A 13,655-nucleotide genomic window follows, 5' to 3' on the forward strand; every position below is an offset into this window, starting at 1 on the left:
TCACTCTCTCTCTCTGCCTCTCTCTCCCCCCCCCCCCCCCCCCCTCTCTCTCTCTCTCTCTCTCTCTCTCTCGCTCGCTCTGTTCCAGCCGTGGAGAAGCAGAAGCATCAGCAGTAACAGTGGCAGTGTCATCCTGCCACTGAGCTGGCTGTGCATGGAGCTGGAGACCTCTTTTGCTTCCCTTCTTCTCAGTATTTTCTCATGTTTTCCTTCCCTCCGCCAAACTCTCATTCCTCGTCCTCCTCTGAGCCATCCTCCTCGGACTCTGGTTTATTTTAAAAAAAAAATCCAACATCTTCATGGTCTATTTTATTATGTTTTTTTCGTTGAACGGAATTCGTCTGCTCGAAAGACCTCTACCAAGTTTAAATGGTTGTCTTTGTAGTGGACATCCTTTTCGATTTTTATATCTTTCATTATATCTTTCAATTTTTATTTCAAGCCCATCATTTCAATTTTTGGTCTCAGACAGCACAACTACTGAGGTGACCTGGTATTTTTTTGGGATTAACATGACACTCTTGTCAGTAAGGTAACTATATACATCTTTCTAACTTAAACAAATATGCATTCATATATTTCATGAACCTATTACTAACCTATTACCGACAACTACACGGTGCATTGTCTTAATTTATTTGTGACTGTGTGTCGGACAGATTGCAATATCCCTAATATAATAATTTGAAATACTTTCTTTTCACAGGGATTGAGAGGATCAATACGCGTGGGAGGAGAGAAGGGGGGGGGGGGGGGGTTGTTATGTTGATCTTAGCCAAGATGGAATAGCCAAGATGGACATTACAGCGATCAGGCCACCTTTCATGACAACGGTATCGGTGCAAAACTCTTCTTTGGAGGGCTTAAACCACACAGCCCCTTCTTCGCCACAATATCCTGAACCGCCGCACTCCAGGTGGGCATCAACGGCAATCGTCTTGCTGGTCACGGTGATCATCCTGGGCACAGTGGTGGGGAATGTGTTGGTGGTGGTGGCCGTGTTCACCAGCCGAGCTCTGCGTGCTCCCCAGAACCTGTTCCTGGTGTCCCTGGCATCTGCAGACATTCTGGTGGCCACCTCGGTGATACCCTTCTCCTTGGCCAATGAGGTGAGGTTATTTTCTTTTGGGATTAACCTAAAAGGTAAGTTTTCTTTTGTGTTGTAAAGGACGGGATGCCACATCGGATTAATCCATGGAAATGTTCTTTACCCTCATTACCATTCGCTGATTTCTCTTTTGAAGTCAGGAGGTTGGGTTATGGTAAGGGTCTTGCAGGTGTTGGCAGATCGTCTTGCTTTTGGATATGCTACCAAAAGTTTCCCCTCCTACATTACATGCTTCATTCCCTGTTCTCTTTCTGCTCATGATTGGTTGTTATACTCCAGATTGAAAGATCATTTCAGGGTTTTTCAACCTTGACCCAATTTCAAAATCATTTGATGCAATTTTTGAAAATGTTCCAGGGTTTAGAGAGGGTGCCTCAGCCTTAGCAGCCTATTCACAGCTCAGGGGTGCCAATAGTTCCATCGAGTATGTCCTCTAAAAGAGCTTGTTGCTCCCACTGACAGGCTCAAGCAGAGGTCTCGCTCTGAAATCTCATGTTCTGAAAAGATGAGCTGTTGCACGCAATGTTCCTATTGTCATTGCAATCTCATTCCTCCTTCAAACTTTTAGAATATAACAAACAGACCCGGTCAACAAACAAAGCAAACAAGTTGTATTTTCTCCAGGTAACCTTTCCTTAATGTAATCAGACACTTATATTAAAAATCTGAGCCTAACAGATTTCAAAAACCAGACACTGATGGAGGATGTATATTGACAGGTCGCTACTGGCCTTAAGGGATACATTGCAGCCGTGAACGGGTTGTATTGAGTGCACCCGTTCAATACTGGACCAATTAAAAATGAGGATTGTTGTCAACATACTCACTTATACCCAACAAAATGGGGAATAGAGGTGTCCAGGTTGAAAAACACTATTTTTCCTTTAGGCTTGTGCTCTATGCTTGATCAAATGTATTTTGCCTTGCTGCACACTTAAGGTGCAGGAAATACCAAAAATTATAATTGTTAAAGTTTTTCCAAATTTTAACCTTGATTTAAATCCCATTGAGCACTGCATGGCAGCTAAAATAAATTCCATGAAGCTATCTAATAAAACTGATATCAGCAAATTCCACCATACTCTTGTGTGTATTCATATTCATATTCACTGTGTGCCCAAAGTTCCTCTGGGAAGATTTTCAATTTTATTATAGCTGCTTTTCATTTCACTTTCATTCTTGATGTCCGGACGTCATTATTGTAAAACTTCCATTAAATGTTGACAAATTAGCCTTTTTTTATGCAGCCATTCAACAACAATGAATGAATGCTTCACGGTGCAATTGAATTACACATCATGCTCCAAAATGTTGCCAAAATACATCACACAGCCCACTATGTAATGTATTTGTAAGATGTCGGCAAAACCATTTCCGATGATGAATTTGCTTGACGAGAAGACAACTCATTAACTCGCGTACGGTTTGCACCCCTACTTCTCACACTGCCTGTGCATAATTAACAACATGTGCATTCTGTCCAGACCGTGATAAAGGATCAATAGAGCGGTGTATATGTTGCTTTGTGCCTCAGTTTCTATGTATTTAAACAAAGGAGTGTTACAGGCTTTTTCTCAGATCTGGCCTCTTTAGACTCGATTGTTCCTTTATACAGCCGGTCTGGACAGCAGCTCATCAATTCGGTTAATATATTCAATCTAGTGCTTAATATAAACATTTATTGTTCGATATGATGATTCAGCCTCAATGTGAAATGTGTTTGGTTCAGCTACACTTCGAAGTCATGATTTTGGCCAAGAGATTCAAACCACTTCCTCACAGTGAATGTTTTACCTTCACTTGCCAGAGGAACCATAGGACCCCCGACTCCAAGATGGCGCCCTTGATGACTAAAAACATGACTAAAACGGTCTCTTGTCTTCCTAGGTCATGGGCTACTGGTACTTTGGTCCCACCTGGTGCTCCTTCTACCTCGCTCTGGATGTTCTATTTTGCACCTCCTCCATTGTCCACCTGTGCGCCATCAGTCTGGACCGCTACTGGTCGGTCACCAAGGCCGTCAGCTACAACCGCAAGAGGACGCCCAAGCGTGTTAAGACCATGATCAGCGTCGTGTGGCTGATCTCCATCGTCATCTCATCGCCGCCCCTCCTCATGCACCATCAGGAGGAACCGGACAGGAGCCGGCCGGACGAGAAGGACACCCTGCAGCAGAAGTGTCTCCTCAACAACCAGACCTGGTACATCCTCTCCTCCTGCCTGGTGTCTTTCTTCGCCCCGGGGGTCATCATGATCCTGGTCTACTGCAAGATCTACCGCGTGGCCAAGCAGAGAGCCTCCACCGTGTTCGTGGCGAAGAACGGGATGGACCGGCGGCCGTCGCACTCGGAGACCTGCTTTGACCCCGCCAGCGGGAACTTCCAGGGGGGCGGCTCGGGCCTGGCCCGGTCCTGGTTTCAGACGGAGAGCCCGCGCGCCGTGTGCCGCCACAGCTCGGCCATCGTGGGCGGCCATGGCGACGGCCACCGGCGCAGAGAGCTGGAGGACATAGAGCTGGAGGAGAAGAGCTGCAAGTCCGAGACCAAAACGTCCTCCTCCTCGTCCTTGTCTTATTTCAGCCCGTCCTGCGTGTTCTCCAGGAGAGCAAGCGGCAGGGCGGCGACGGAGGAGGAGGAGGAGGAGGAGGAGGAAGCGGGGAGGGTTAAAGGGACGGCGAACACTCTCCAGCTCCCCCCACCTCCTCACGCTCCCTCCTGCCCCTCCTTGTCCTGGGTGTCGACGTCGGACCAGTGCTCCCACCACCTCCTCCTGCCCTCTCCGCTGCCTCCACCGGGCGGCCACGTCTCTTTGTCCAAAACCAAAGTGGCTCAGATGAGGGAGAAGCGCTTCACCTTCGTGCTGGCTGTGGTGATGGGGGTCTTTGTCCTGTGCTGGTTCCCCTTCTTCTTCACCTACAGCCTCCATGCCGTGTGCAGGGAGAAGTGTCCGATCCCCGACACACTCTTCAACCTGTTCTTTTGGATTGGCTACTGCAACAGTTGCGTCAACCCTATCATATACACCATCTTCAACAGAGACTTCAGAAGGGCCTTCAAGAAGATTTTATGTCAGGCCCGTAATGGAAAATAGGGCACTTTTTCCAAAGGGCTTGGACGTGTGTGTGCGCGTGTACTCTGAATATTCACCTCAGAGGCTTTCCATGCACACACACAAACACACACTAGGAAGAGGAGTTATTTTACACATGTCGCCCACGCGATGCACTTCCAAGTGACTAGTGTCTCAGTCCAACATAAACAACTACAAAGTATTGGCCCACACAGCTTTAATCCGTTATTTTCCTTGGGGACATTAAAGTGCTTTATATATATATATATATATATATATATATATATATATATATATATATATATAGAGAGAGAGAGAGGTATATTTCTATGTATGTATGTGTATGATTACAATTATGTATAATAATATATCATATAAAATATTATATTACATACGATATGTATTTATATATGTATGTATACAATTATATAATATGATATTATGCATAGTAATGTATAACATATATTTATTTATTTATATATATATGTATGTTGTATCTCTGTTATTATCTGTGTCTGTTGACAGCAAGTAGCTAGGGGGCAAAGACATTAAGAATTCATATCTGGCTAGTAGATGGGCTGAACTGCTGTAAACAAAACAAGAATGAGGAGGGAGAGAACATTCTTTATTAACAGGCTCATTGAGGGAGGATAATTATTATTTTTTAATTATTCTCCGCAGCTCAGGACAAATAAGCCCTTAAGATATGATAATGATAATAATTAAGAGGATCATGGCTTTGCCGGCTTCGCAAAGCAAAGCCAGTTTTGGCTGAAGCAAAATCACAACAAGTTAGTTTTGTTTTTAAACTGGCTTGATCAGCAAAATGTTTTCTGTTTAATGTTTGAAATAATAATTGTAACAAAAACTAAGTGTAAATGTATCTTTATGATCTACTTTCTTTTCCTGAACTGGTCAAGAAAAGAAAACAACAATACTGATGATCATTCATCACCTTCGTCCAAAAATGGACACCTCTTGTTGTGAACTGAGGCGTGGAGACAAGACTGCACTGTGTTGAGTGAGCTCAATCTGTTTACATTGTTTGAGTCCGGCAGCAGCCTAATGGCTCTCACCATGTGCCAAAATCCATTTGGTACAAGCACAAGCACAATCACAGACTGTATGGCACCTGACATTGCACATGTCAGCCAATGGCCAAATATGGAATTGTTATACAGTATTCTGTGTGTTTTACATAAAATGAGGGATTCTTTTTTTCCTTGAATTGAAATACAGAATCGAAGCAATACATGTGCATTGTCTAACAATATTGTAAATGTAAAAGTAGTTGTGAATATAATGTACCCAAATACCGTCCAACTTTATGTTTGGGGGGATGTTTTCAATGTAAGCCAAAAACATACAGTGGCAATGTATTTGGATAATTTATCAGCAGGAGCAAGCTGAACAGAGGTGTGTGGAAAATGCAAAAAGAGAGATAAAAGATTAATGAAGAAAAGATTTATGTGAGCCTGGTTGACAACAGGTAAAAAAAAGTTATTCAACATCCTGATATAAATCTTTCTCCCCGAGACAAATGACAATCAATGTGTTCAGAAAATTGGATTTCATCAACTATTTCAGAAACCAATAATCTGTCAGTAAATTTTTAACCTGTGAGAAATTAACATTTACCGAAATGTTATATTTGGGATGGAAGCCTGTGTCACGATGGACAGCATTCTCCCTTTATCCAAACCTATTCAACATACAGTATTGCCACAGTGTTAACACACACAACCCTACATTCATTTCAACATTCTGCAGGCATTTTTCTGAATAAACATTCCTGGAACCAACTCAAAAGTTATATTTCAAATGCATCACCACCATATGGCCTTGGGCAGGCCCAGACGGACCTAGTGGCACTGCATCTATTACCACTCACACAACAATATGTCAGTCGAGTTCCATACAGGACTGACCAGGGAGTCCTCGTGTTCAGCAGGGGTTTGCGGTAGCAACAAATCATCACCAAGCACTGAGTAAGTAATAAGGTATGATATTGATTGGTCTTCAACAGAGAAGAGAGAATAAACAAATAATACTGCTAGATCGGCCGTTGCCTGATAAGATTCATTGTCTGAAGTTTTTGATTCAAGATCTTGTTATAGCAGCCTTAAAAAACAATAGTCTTTCAAATATCGTTTTCTATATGTTCTACCCATATAGTTTCCGACTGATCTTGGATGTTTTGTGTTTTGAGTATTTGTACAAATTCCATCTTGCTCGGCCTCCCTCACTCTCTCCAGTAAATCACAAAAAAAACAACATCTCGATTATTCTCCTCTTCCCAAAAGTGTCCTGAGCACATTCTTGCTTCCGTTTATTAAACTCGAGTGTCGCCTGGAAAAGAAAAGCTCTTTCAAGGGTTTTCTAAAATAGGAAGCCCTTCACAAAATGTTCCCTCTTGTTTAAACACACATTTTAAAGAGAAACGCATGCGTATGTATCTCCTGCCACACCTCTGAAACAATTACGCAAAGCTCATACCCCATAGTCAAAATGAGCACACGCATATGCACCGCTGTTATGTGGATGTTCTTTTGGTGGGAAGCCAGGTTCCCCCAGACTAAACTACAGCACCTGGTGTCCTCTCTCCATCTGGTTTGTACACCCTGCATCCAGTACTATAGAGACATGGTTTCTAAAAAAATATATTGTGTGTTTATATATTACATTACGTCAGTGGTGGGAGATCTAATAGCAGAGGAGAAAGTAGGTTATTGTCTAAACAGACCATATTTTCATTATTTTCGCAGCTACTGGCTGCAGTCAGTCGTTTCACATACTGATGCATGTAATGCAGCTCTAGGCATATAGAGATATGACAGATATTTCTGTTGTTATTTATTCATTCACGTAGATACAGTTCATAGAAAGAATAATTATTCTCCAAAACTTGTTGCCTAGTTCCCGATGGAGAGGCAATTTCTGTCTAGACATTTATTCTTCATAACCTACGGCTATTTTCTCCAATTGTAACCACAGTTGTCTCTTAAGATGAATCAAACACAAAAATCATTCAGTTCAAGTCGTTACAAAAAGCTCCAATACAATAGCTCATCACGGTTGCATTAGTACCTGGATGGATATTGTATAGTCATAAACAATAGTTTCTTTATCTGTACTCCTACCCCATGTCAAATATAATTTATGTGCTTCTTATGTTGAAATGAGGGATGTCAACTCAGATGAAAACCACCATGCGATCCTTCAGCAGCATTTGTTGTTTGTTTTAATGTTCTTGTTATGGATTTGGACAAAACCAAAGATATCTGCCGCTCATTAACACCAACAATAATCAGCTTTTCTATTTCTGATGCGTCTTATGACGTCATCGCTTTATTGTTAAACTTGAAGTGCGAGAGTTAATGCATTAAATGGAATTGGTATTCAGTGTTTGAGATTGAACAACAGAGTGGAGAGGAGCACAGATGAAGTGAAGACGCAGACTCTATTCTGACCACGGCTGCTCCGATATATTTCACTCATCTAACCTTTCATCTTGTGAACTTCATTCCTCTCACAAAAGAAACAAATGATGCAAGGACAAATTATGATCAACCCAAGTTATGGTCTAATGATGAAGAAGACCAGACTATGTCGTCTGTTGTCTTGACCGAGGCCCAAATAACCATCCTCACGACCCATAGTGATGAAACGCCTGATGAAACCCCCTGCACACTCTGACACTAGCTCTCCCTTCAGTCCTCCGACACATCTGCACTTCTGTGCACTCTAAGCGAAAAGTAATGTGGTTTGTTATCTCCCGGCTAAGGAGCAGCAGAAGAGAGCCATTGAGACGTACTTGAGATACGTATGAAAGAACCTCCCTTCGGTTTCTGAAAGGGCCCTCTCCAAACCTTCCATTCCTATTTATTTCTCATTTTTATTTCTTTTCTTTGCCTGTGTGCCTTAGGAGTTTTTGTGCCGCCCTCTTGTCCGGCCAAATCCTAGCTTCTCACCTTAGGTTCTGTCACCGTACCCAATATGTATATGCTCAAAGCATTCCTGTTTGAATACAAACTATTGATTTGATATTTATGTATTTTATTGTAAAAAAAACAACGGTGCCATGCACAAAGAGTGCCAAACCCCTTATGGGTGTACAAGACTCCAAAAGTACAGTATTTGGTGCAGTGGCCAGATATTCCATTTCCTTATAAAATCGAATGTTATTTTACAGCTCGGTTTTCAATCGAATATTCTGCCTTCTCTCCCAAGCTTGGCAAATAAAATCTGCGACAAAAAAGTAGCAGCAGTTTTCTTCCCGAAGCATTACTCAAGATTCTCATAAACCCAATGTAATATTCAATTGATACAACCCCTTCCACACACAGTATTTACGAGTGACGTAAAACATCTCAATATACTCCAAGACCTCAGGTGTATTGGAAAGGGAATTAAAAAAGCTGTTTATCATCTCCTCACCACACACACACACACACACACACACACACACACACACACACACACACACACACACACACACACACTAATTGCATCCACTCCTGAAGTAAAACTAATTCGATCCTTTGTGGTGTGGTGGTCTCGTGCTAGGTATGACTCGGAGAGTGGTAAATGTTCAACAATGTGGTTTATTCTAACAGAGACACAAGGGGCTTGCTTTCTGGAGGTGGTTCATGAAGCATCTCACGAACACAGGTAAACAGACAGTTATATTGGGAGTGGGCGGAACGGTAAATAGGCCACGACTACACGTTCTAATTTACCCAGGTAAACCATTGGTCTGTCTGGGCTTAAACGGAAATGGCAAAGTGGCCATGTTTGTAGTCTTTAACTTATCTATAAAATCCTTAAAACCTTATATGGTGTTATCCATTATGTGGTGAAGAAACCATTCATAACTATGGTTAGCTTGAAACATCTTATCAGAAATAGCATAGACTAAAATAATTTACATCACTGCTCACATACACTTTATTTGTGAGCACCCACAGATGTCCGCTGAGCCCCGACCACCTGAATGACCAGTCAGCCAACACCCAGAGTGGGAGTGGGAGTTTATCACAGCCCTAAGCTACCCATTGGGAGCCGGTCTCTTGAGGGCCACTGTCAAAACGACTATGTAGGGCCACTCCTGCTGACAAACATAAATTCATAAATTCAACCAAGAAAATAAAAAAATGTGGCCACAGTGGCATGAATAAAGTTACGTGAATGTGTCCATATAGATACCAACCCTTTCCCTGTATTGTATCTTATATAACATAAAGACTGCTCTCTGTAGGCCTACAGCTTGCATTTTGCATGAGTTACGCAAAATGGTTATGCATTTTATACATTGCGCAAAAAATGTGTTCGCAAAAATGTCCCATTATGTTTCGCAATCTAACCGATTTATCTGGTTCCGTGCTACACTATAGAGTGGCGAAGTCACGCCTCTTCCGGTAGAGCCCATGGGACCTATGAGATCGAAAAATATGAATGGGTTTCAATGGAGAGAAAGTAATTATTTTCTGGTCCCAGTCTTTATATCGACCTTCGACCAGCATCAGTTTGCTTATAAAGCAAACAGGTCGACAGCTGATGCAATCGCCACTGTCAACCACACTGCAAGCGAGTCACCCGGAAAAAGAGGGGAATTATGTCAGGATGCTTTTTGTTGACTTTAGTTCGGTGTTTAACACAATCTTGCCGAACATTGTCATCAGGAAGCTGACTGACCTGGATTTCCAGGCCACCACCTGTGAATGGATTGACAGCTTCCTGACGGACCGTCCACAGACAGTGAGGATGGGGACACAAACATCTTCCACCCTGACACTCAGCACGGGCTCCCCTCAGGGCTGTGTGCTGCTGAGCCCCTTCCTGTATTCTCTTTACATGCATGACTGCGTCACTGCCCATCACTCAAATGTCATCGTCAAATTTGCGGATGACACTACAGTGATGGGTCTAATCTCCAACGGTGACGAGACAGCATACAGGGAGGAAGTCCAGAGGCTCACAGCCTGGTGTTCAGCTAATAACCTTTTGCTAAACACCAGCAAAACCAAGGAGACGATGTTTGACTGGAGCAGGACGAGGTGTCCTCGCCCCACTGCAGATAGACGGGGTCTGCGTGGAGAGGGTCTCCTCCTTCAAGTTTCTGGGGGTGCGGGTCAGTAGGGACCTAATCTGGCACAGCAACATGGCTGCGGTGGTCGGGAAGGCTCAGCAGAGGCTATAAGACTAAGACTAAGACTAAGACTAAGTCTAAGACTGCTGAGAAAATGCCAGGTGGGGACAAAGCTGCTGCAGACCTTCTACCACTCTGCTGTTGAAAGTGTTCTGGTTTATGGCATTCTGGTGTGGTATGCAAACTGCACAGCCAGAGACAGGAAAACCCTGCAGGGGGTTATTAAGACAGCAGGAAAAATCATTGGCTGCCCCTTGCCCTCCCTGGAGGACATTGCAACCTCCCGTGGGCTGAATAGGGCAAGGAGGATTATGAGTGACTCATCACACCCCGGCCACGGACACTTCCAACTCCTCCCTTCGGGTAGGAGATACAGGTCCCTTGGGAGCCGGACAAACAGGCTGAGGAATACCTTCTACCCCTGGGCAATTCGGCTACTAAATGCCTGACATCACATTCCAAGTGCGGGTGGTGACATATCAAAAACAACACGTGTCATAAACAACACATGTGTAATCCAGGGCATATAAAGACTGGGACCAGAAAATAATTACTTTCTCTCCAATGAAACCCATTCAAACTTTTCGATCGCATAGGTCCCATGGTCTCTACCGGAAGAGGCGTTACTTCGCCACTCTATTTTTGTCTTCCTGCTGCCGTCCTCGCTCGACTGAAATGGAACTGTCACGCACGGGTGACTAACGTCAATAGACTAACGTTGTATGAAGTGTCCTTCAGTATTTCTCATCGTTCTGCCACTGTGTTACCGCTTTGTAAATTCGATGTATTCCGTGAACGATACAATTTTATTGAGTGCTTGTCTAAGTGAGTGTCAAACTTTTTTTTTCGAATTTTAGCTTAAAGAACTTACAATTTTGTTTATCTAGGATAGATAGGTGTGTTGTTACCATGGAAACAGTTTGGAATAGCGATAATATAATACGTAATGATGAGTGTTTCATAAATCATTCAGTCTCCCTTTTCTGAAAAAGTATTAATATAAAATATATTTATTGACTTAATCAGTGATATTCTGTGTCAATTACTTTAGTTATTGGTAATTAAAATCAATATAGGTCCCTGAAAGTGTTTGAGCCAAAATTTAATGGTGAATAATAGATCACCAACGGGTCGATACTAAGGAATCAATAACAATACACGATTGCTTGAATTTGTTATATCTAAATGTGCCAGAAACATTTTGATTTCCTGATTCTAAATGATGAAGCAGGAGAATGTCCACCTGGGGACATTAAAGATACAGGCATGCCTAGAGGTATTTGACAGGCAGGAAGGGAACAAAGGCAAACCTTCACAAATACGTAACCAAGCTAAGTGTCAGGCACTACAGATGATGATGTGTTTTGCACTAAGCATTGCCTCCCAGTAATGTAATGGCTGCATTGGATTGCTCCATGTTGTCATCATTACCATCAAAAAGGCCACCACTGAAGATGGACCACTTTAACAATTTGATTGTATTGCATTGTATGTTTCAATTGCATTGGTTATTGAAAGTATTTATTTTTTTAACATGGTTAATTATGACCTATTATATTTATCTTTACAATTTCGCAATGATAAGACCAATCACACAAATATACGCGTGTACACACACACATGCGCGCACACACACACAAAACAGAGAGAAATGAGAGTGGAAAGAGAACTAGGCTAAATCTTTAACAAGTCACCATGGAAACACGCTTCAGGTTTCTGAAAATCCTCAGACTACCAATCTTCTGCCTGTAGTTGTGTGTATGAATTTCTGTGTGTAACGTGTGTGTGTGTGTGTGTGTAGATAGACAGTATGCCCCAGGCCTTCCTTCCAAATGTGTCTGCTGGTGGTTATTAACTGCCACAGACATATTGTCTATTTGACTAATCATCTGGGTTTGTATTTTGTTTGTTTATCTGATACTCCATGACATTTTACCCTGACAGTAATGTACCACAATTCTACAGATGAATAGATCAATAGTGTTTTTGGTAACTAATTACTGCTCTCACTCGGTGTCTGTCTCTCTATAAAGCTTAACACTGAAACGTGCTGGGCTTTCTGTAGCCATAGCCATTTACTGTAGCTGTTAAGATGAGCTTTCCTATTTATGCTACATGGGTGGAATGCAGGGTTAAAGAATTCAACTCATAAGCATATTCATAACAAAAAATTAAGCTCAACAAAAGAAAATCAATTGACAGCAACATTTGTCAATAGACAGTTTGAAAATGCTCATTATCATAACAACACAGTAAAAATTCAGCATGTTAATTTTGTAAATGACTAATAATGAATATGAGAATATGAATGCATATGGTAGTGCAACGCCATTTTCCATATAATTGGAATATATAGATCCTTGGCCTTCATGCTGCTTTAAGAGGGAGACATTATAGAAAAGAGACTGGTGCTAACATGCTTCAGCATACACACTACTCAGTCAAAGCAAGAAAACCAACATAGAAATGCAATGATAATAAAAAATCGTAGCAATCAAATGTAGAAATAACAGCATGGGGCTCTCTCTCTCTCTCTCACTCTGTCTCTCTCTCTAATCATACAATCAATTCACAGAGCAAAGGCTAATCTATAAATTGCCTTGTCATTGTGAGTGTTGAACACATTATTACCATGAGGAACTTACCGCATGACCACTATTGGGAAAGAAATAAAGACACTTAGATGTCAATTCAGCAAATACAAAGGTCTGTGATGCTTCCATTTTTATCTTGCAGTGATTGCAAAGTACTTTGAGAAATAGAAAAAGAGAAGGGAGGGTTTGGGGTTGATTCGAAAAGGCTGTTTGCTGCTTGTGCGTGAGTGAGTGTGCTTGTGTGTGTGTGTTTGTGTGTGTGTGCATATGTGTGTGCATGTACGTGTGTTTTAATAGTGTGGAATACTGTTCATGTTATGGCGTTAATTGGCATGATACAGAGTAGGAGGACGGAAAGCAGTGAGTGACCCATATACTTATCTATCTGGCGTTGTCATACACAAACCAACACTCCATTTGCATCAAGCCCCTGGCACCAGAAGCAAATTCTCACCTGTAACCTCAGTATTCTGTCATCCCGCAGAGTTAAAGTAAAGAATATACAAAATGAGATGTGCAAATCGGAATGGTTCGCCATGATTAACATCAAAAGTAATATGAAAACTGAATAATTTCATAAAATAGGGATAGAGAGATCGTTTTTTCTTAATCGTCCAATGACGTCCGACCCGTGACTTATTCTTAACCTGTCCAATGGTTTGATTGAAAAGGCCATTGATTATTCTGCATACAATGCAACCACAGTACAGTCCATACAGGCTGCATCACAGTGGAC

At 42.1% G+C, this 13,655-nt stretch overlaps 1 protein-coding gene across 1 annotated transcript; it reads left to right on the forward strand.

Annotated features, from left to right (window-relative positions):
- Positions 1-794: 794 nt before the first annotated feature.
- On the forward strand, positions 795-4,198 carry LOC307075444 (alpha-2Db adrenergic receptor-like; the record flags this gene model as incomplete). Its single annotated transcript, XM_079736026.1, has 2 exons — positions 795-1,109; positions 2,996-4,198. The coding sequence occupies 2 exons, from the start codon at positions 795-797 to the stop codon at positions 4,196-4,198; spliced, it is 1,518 nt and encodes a 505-aa protein (XP_079592152.1).
- Between the last annotated feature and the right edge of the window lie 9,457 nt (positions 4,199-13,655).

This window comes from Pollachius pollachius (assembly GCF_949987615.1).
Source record: "Pollachius pollachius genome assembly, chromosome: 5".
NCBI classification, from domain to species: domain Eukaryota; kingdom Metazoa; phylum Chordata; class Actinopteri; order Gadiformes; family Gadidae; genus Pollachius; species Pollachius pollachius.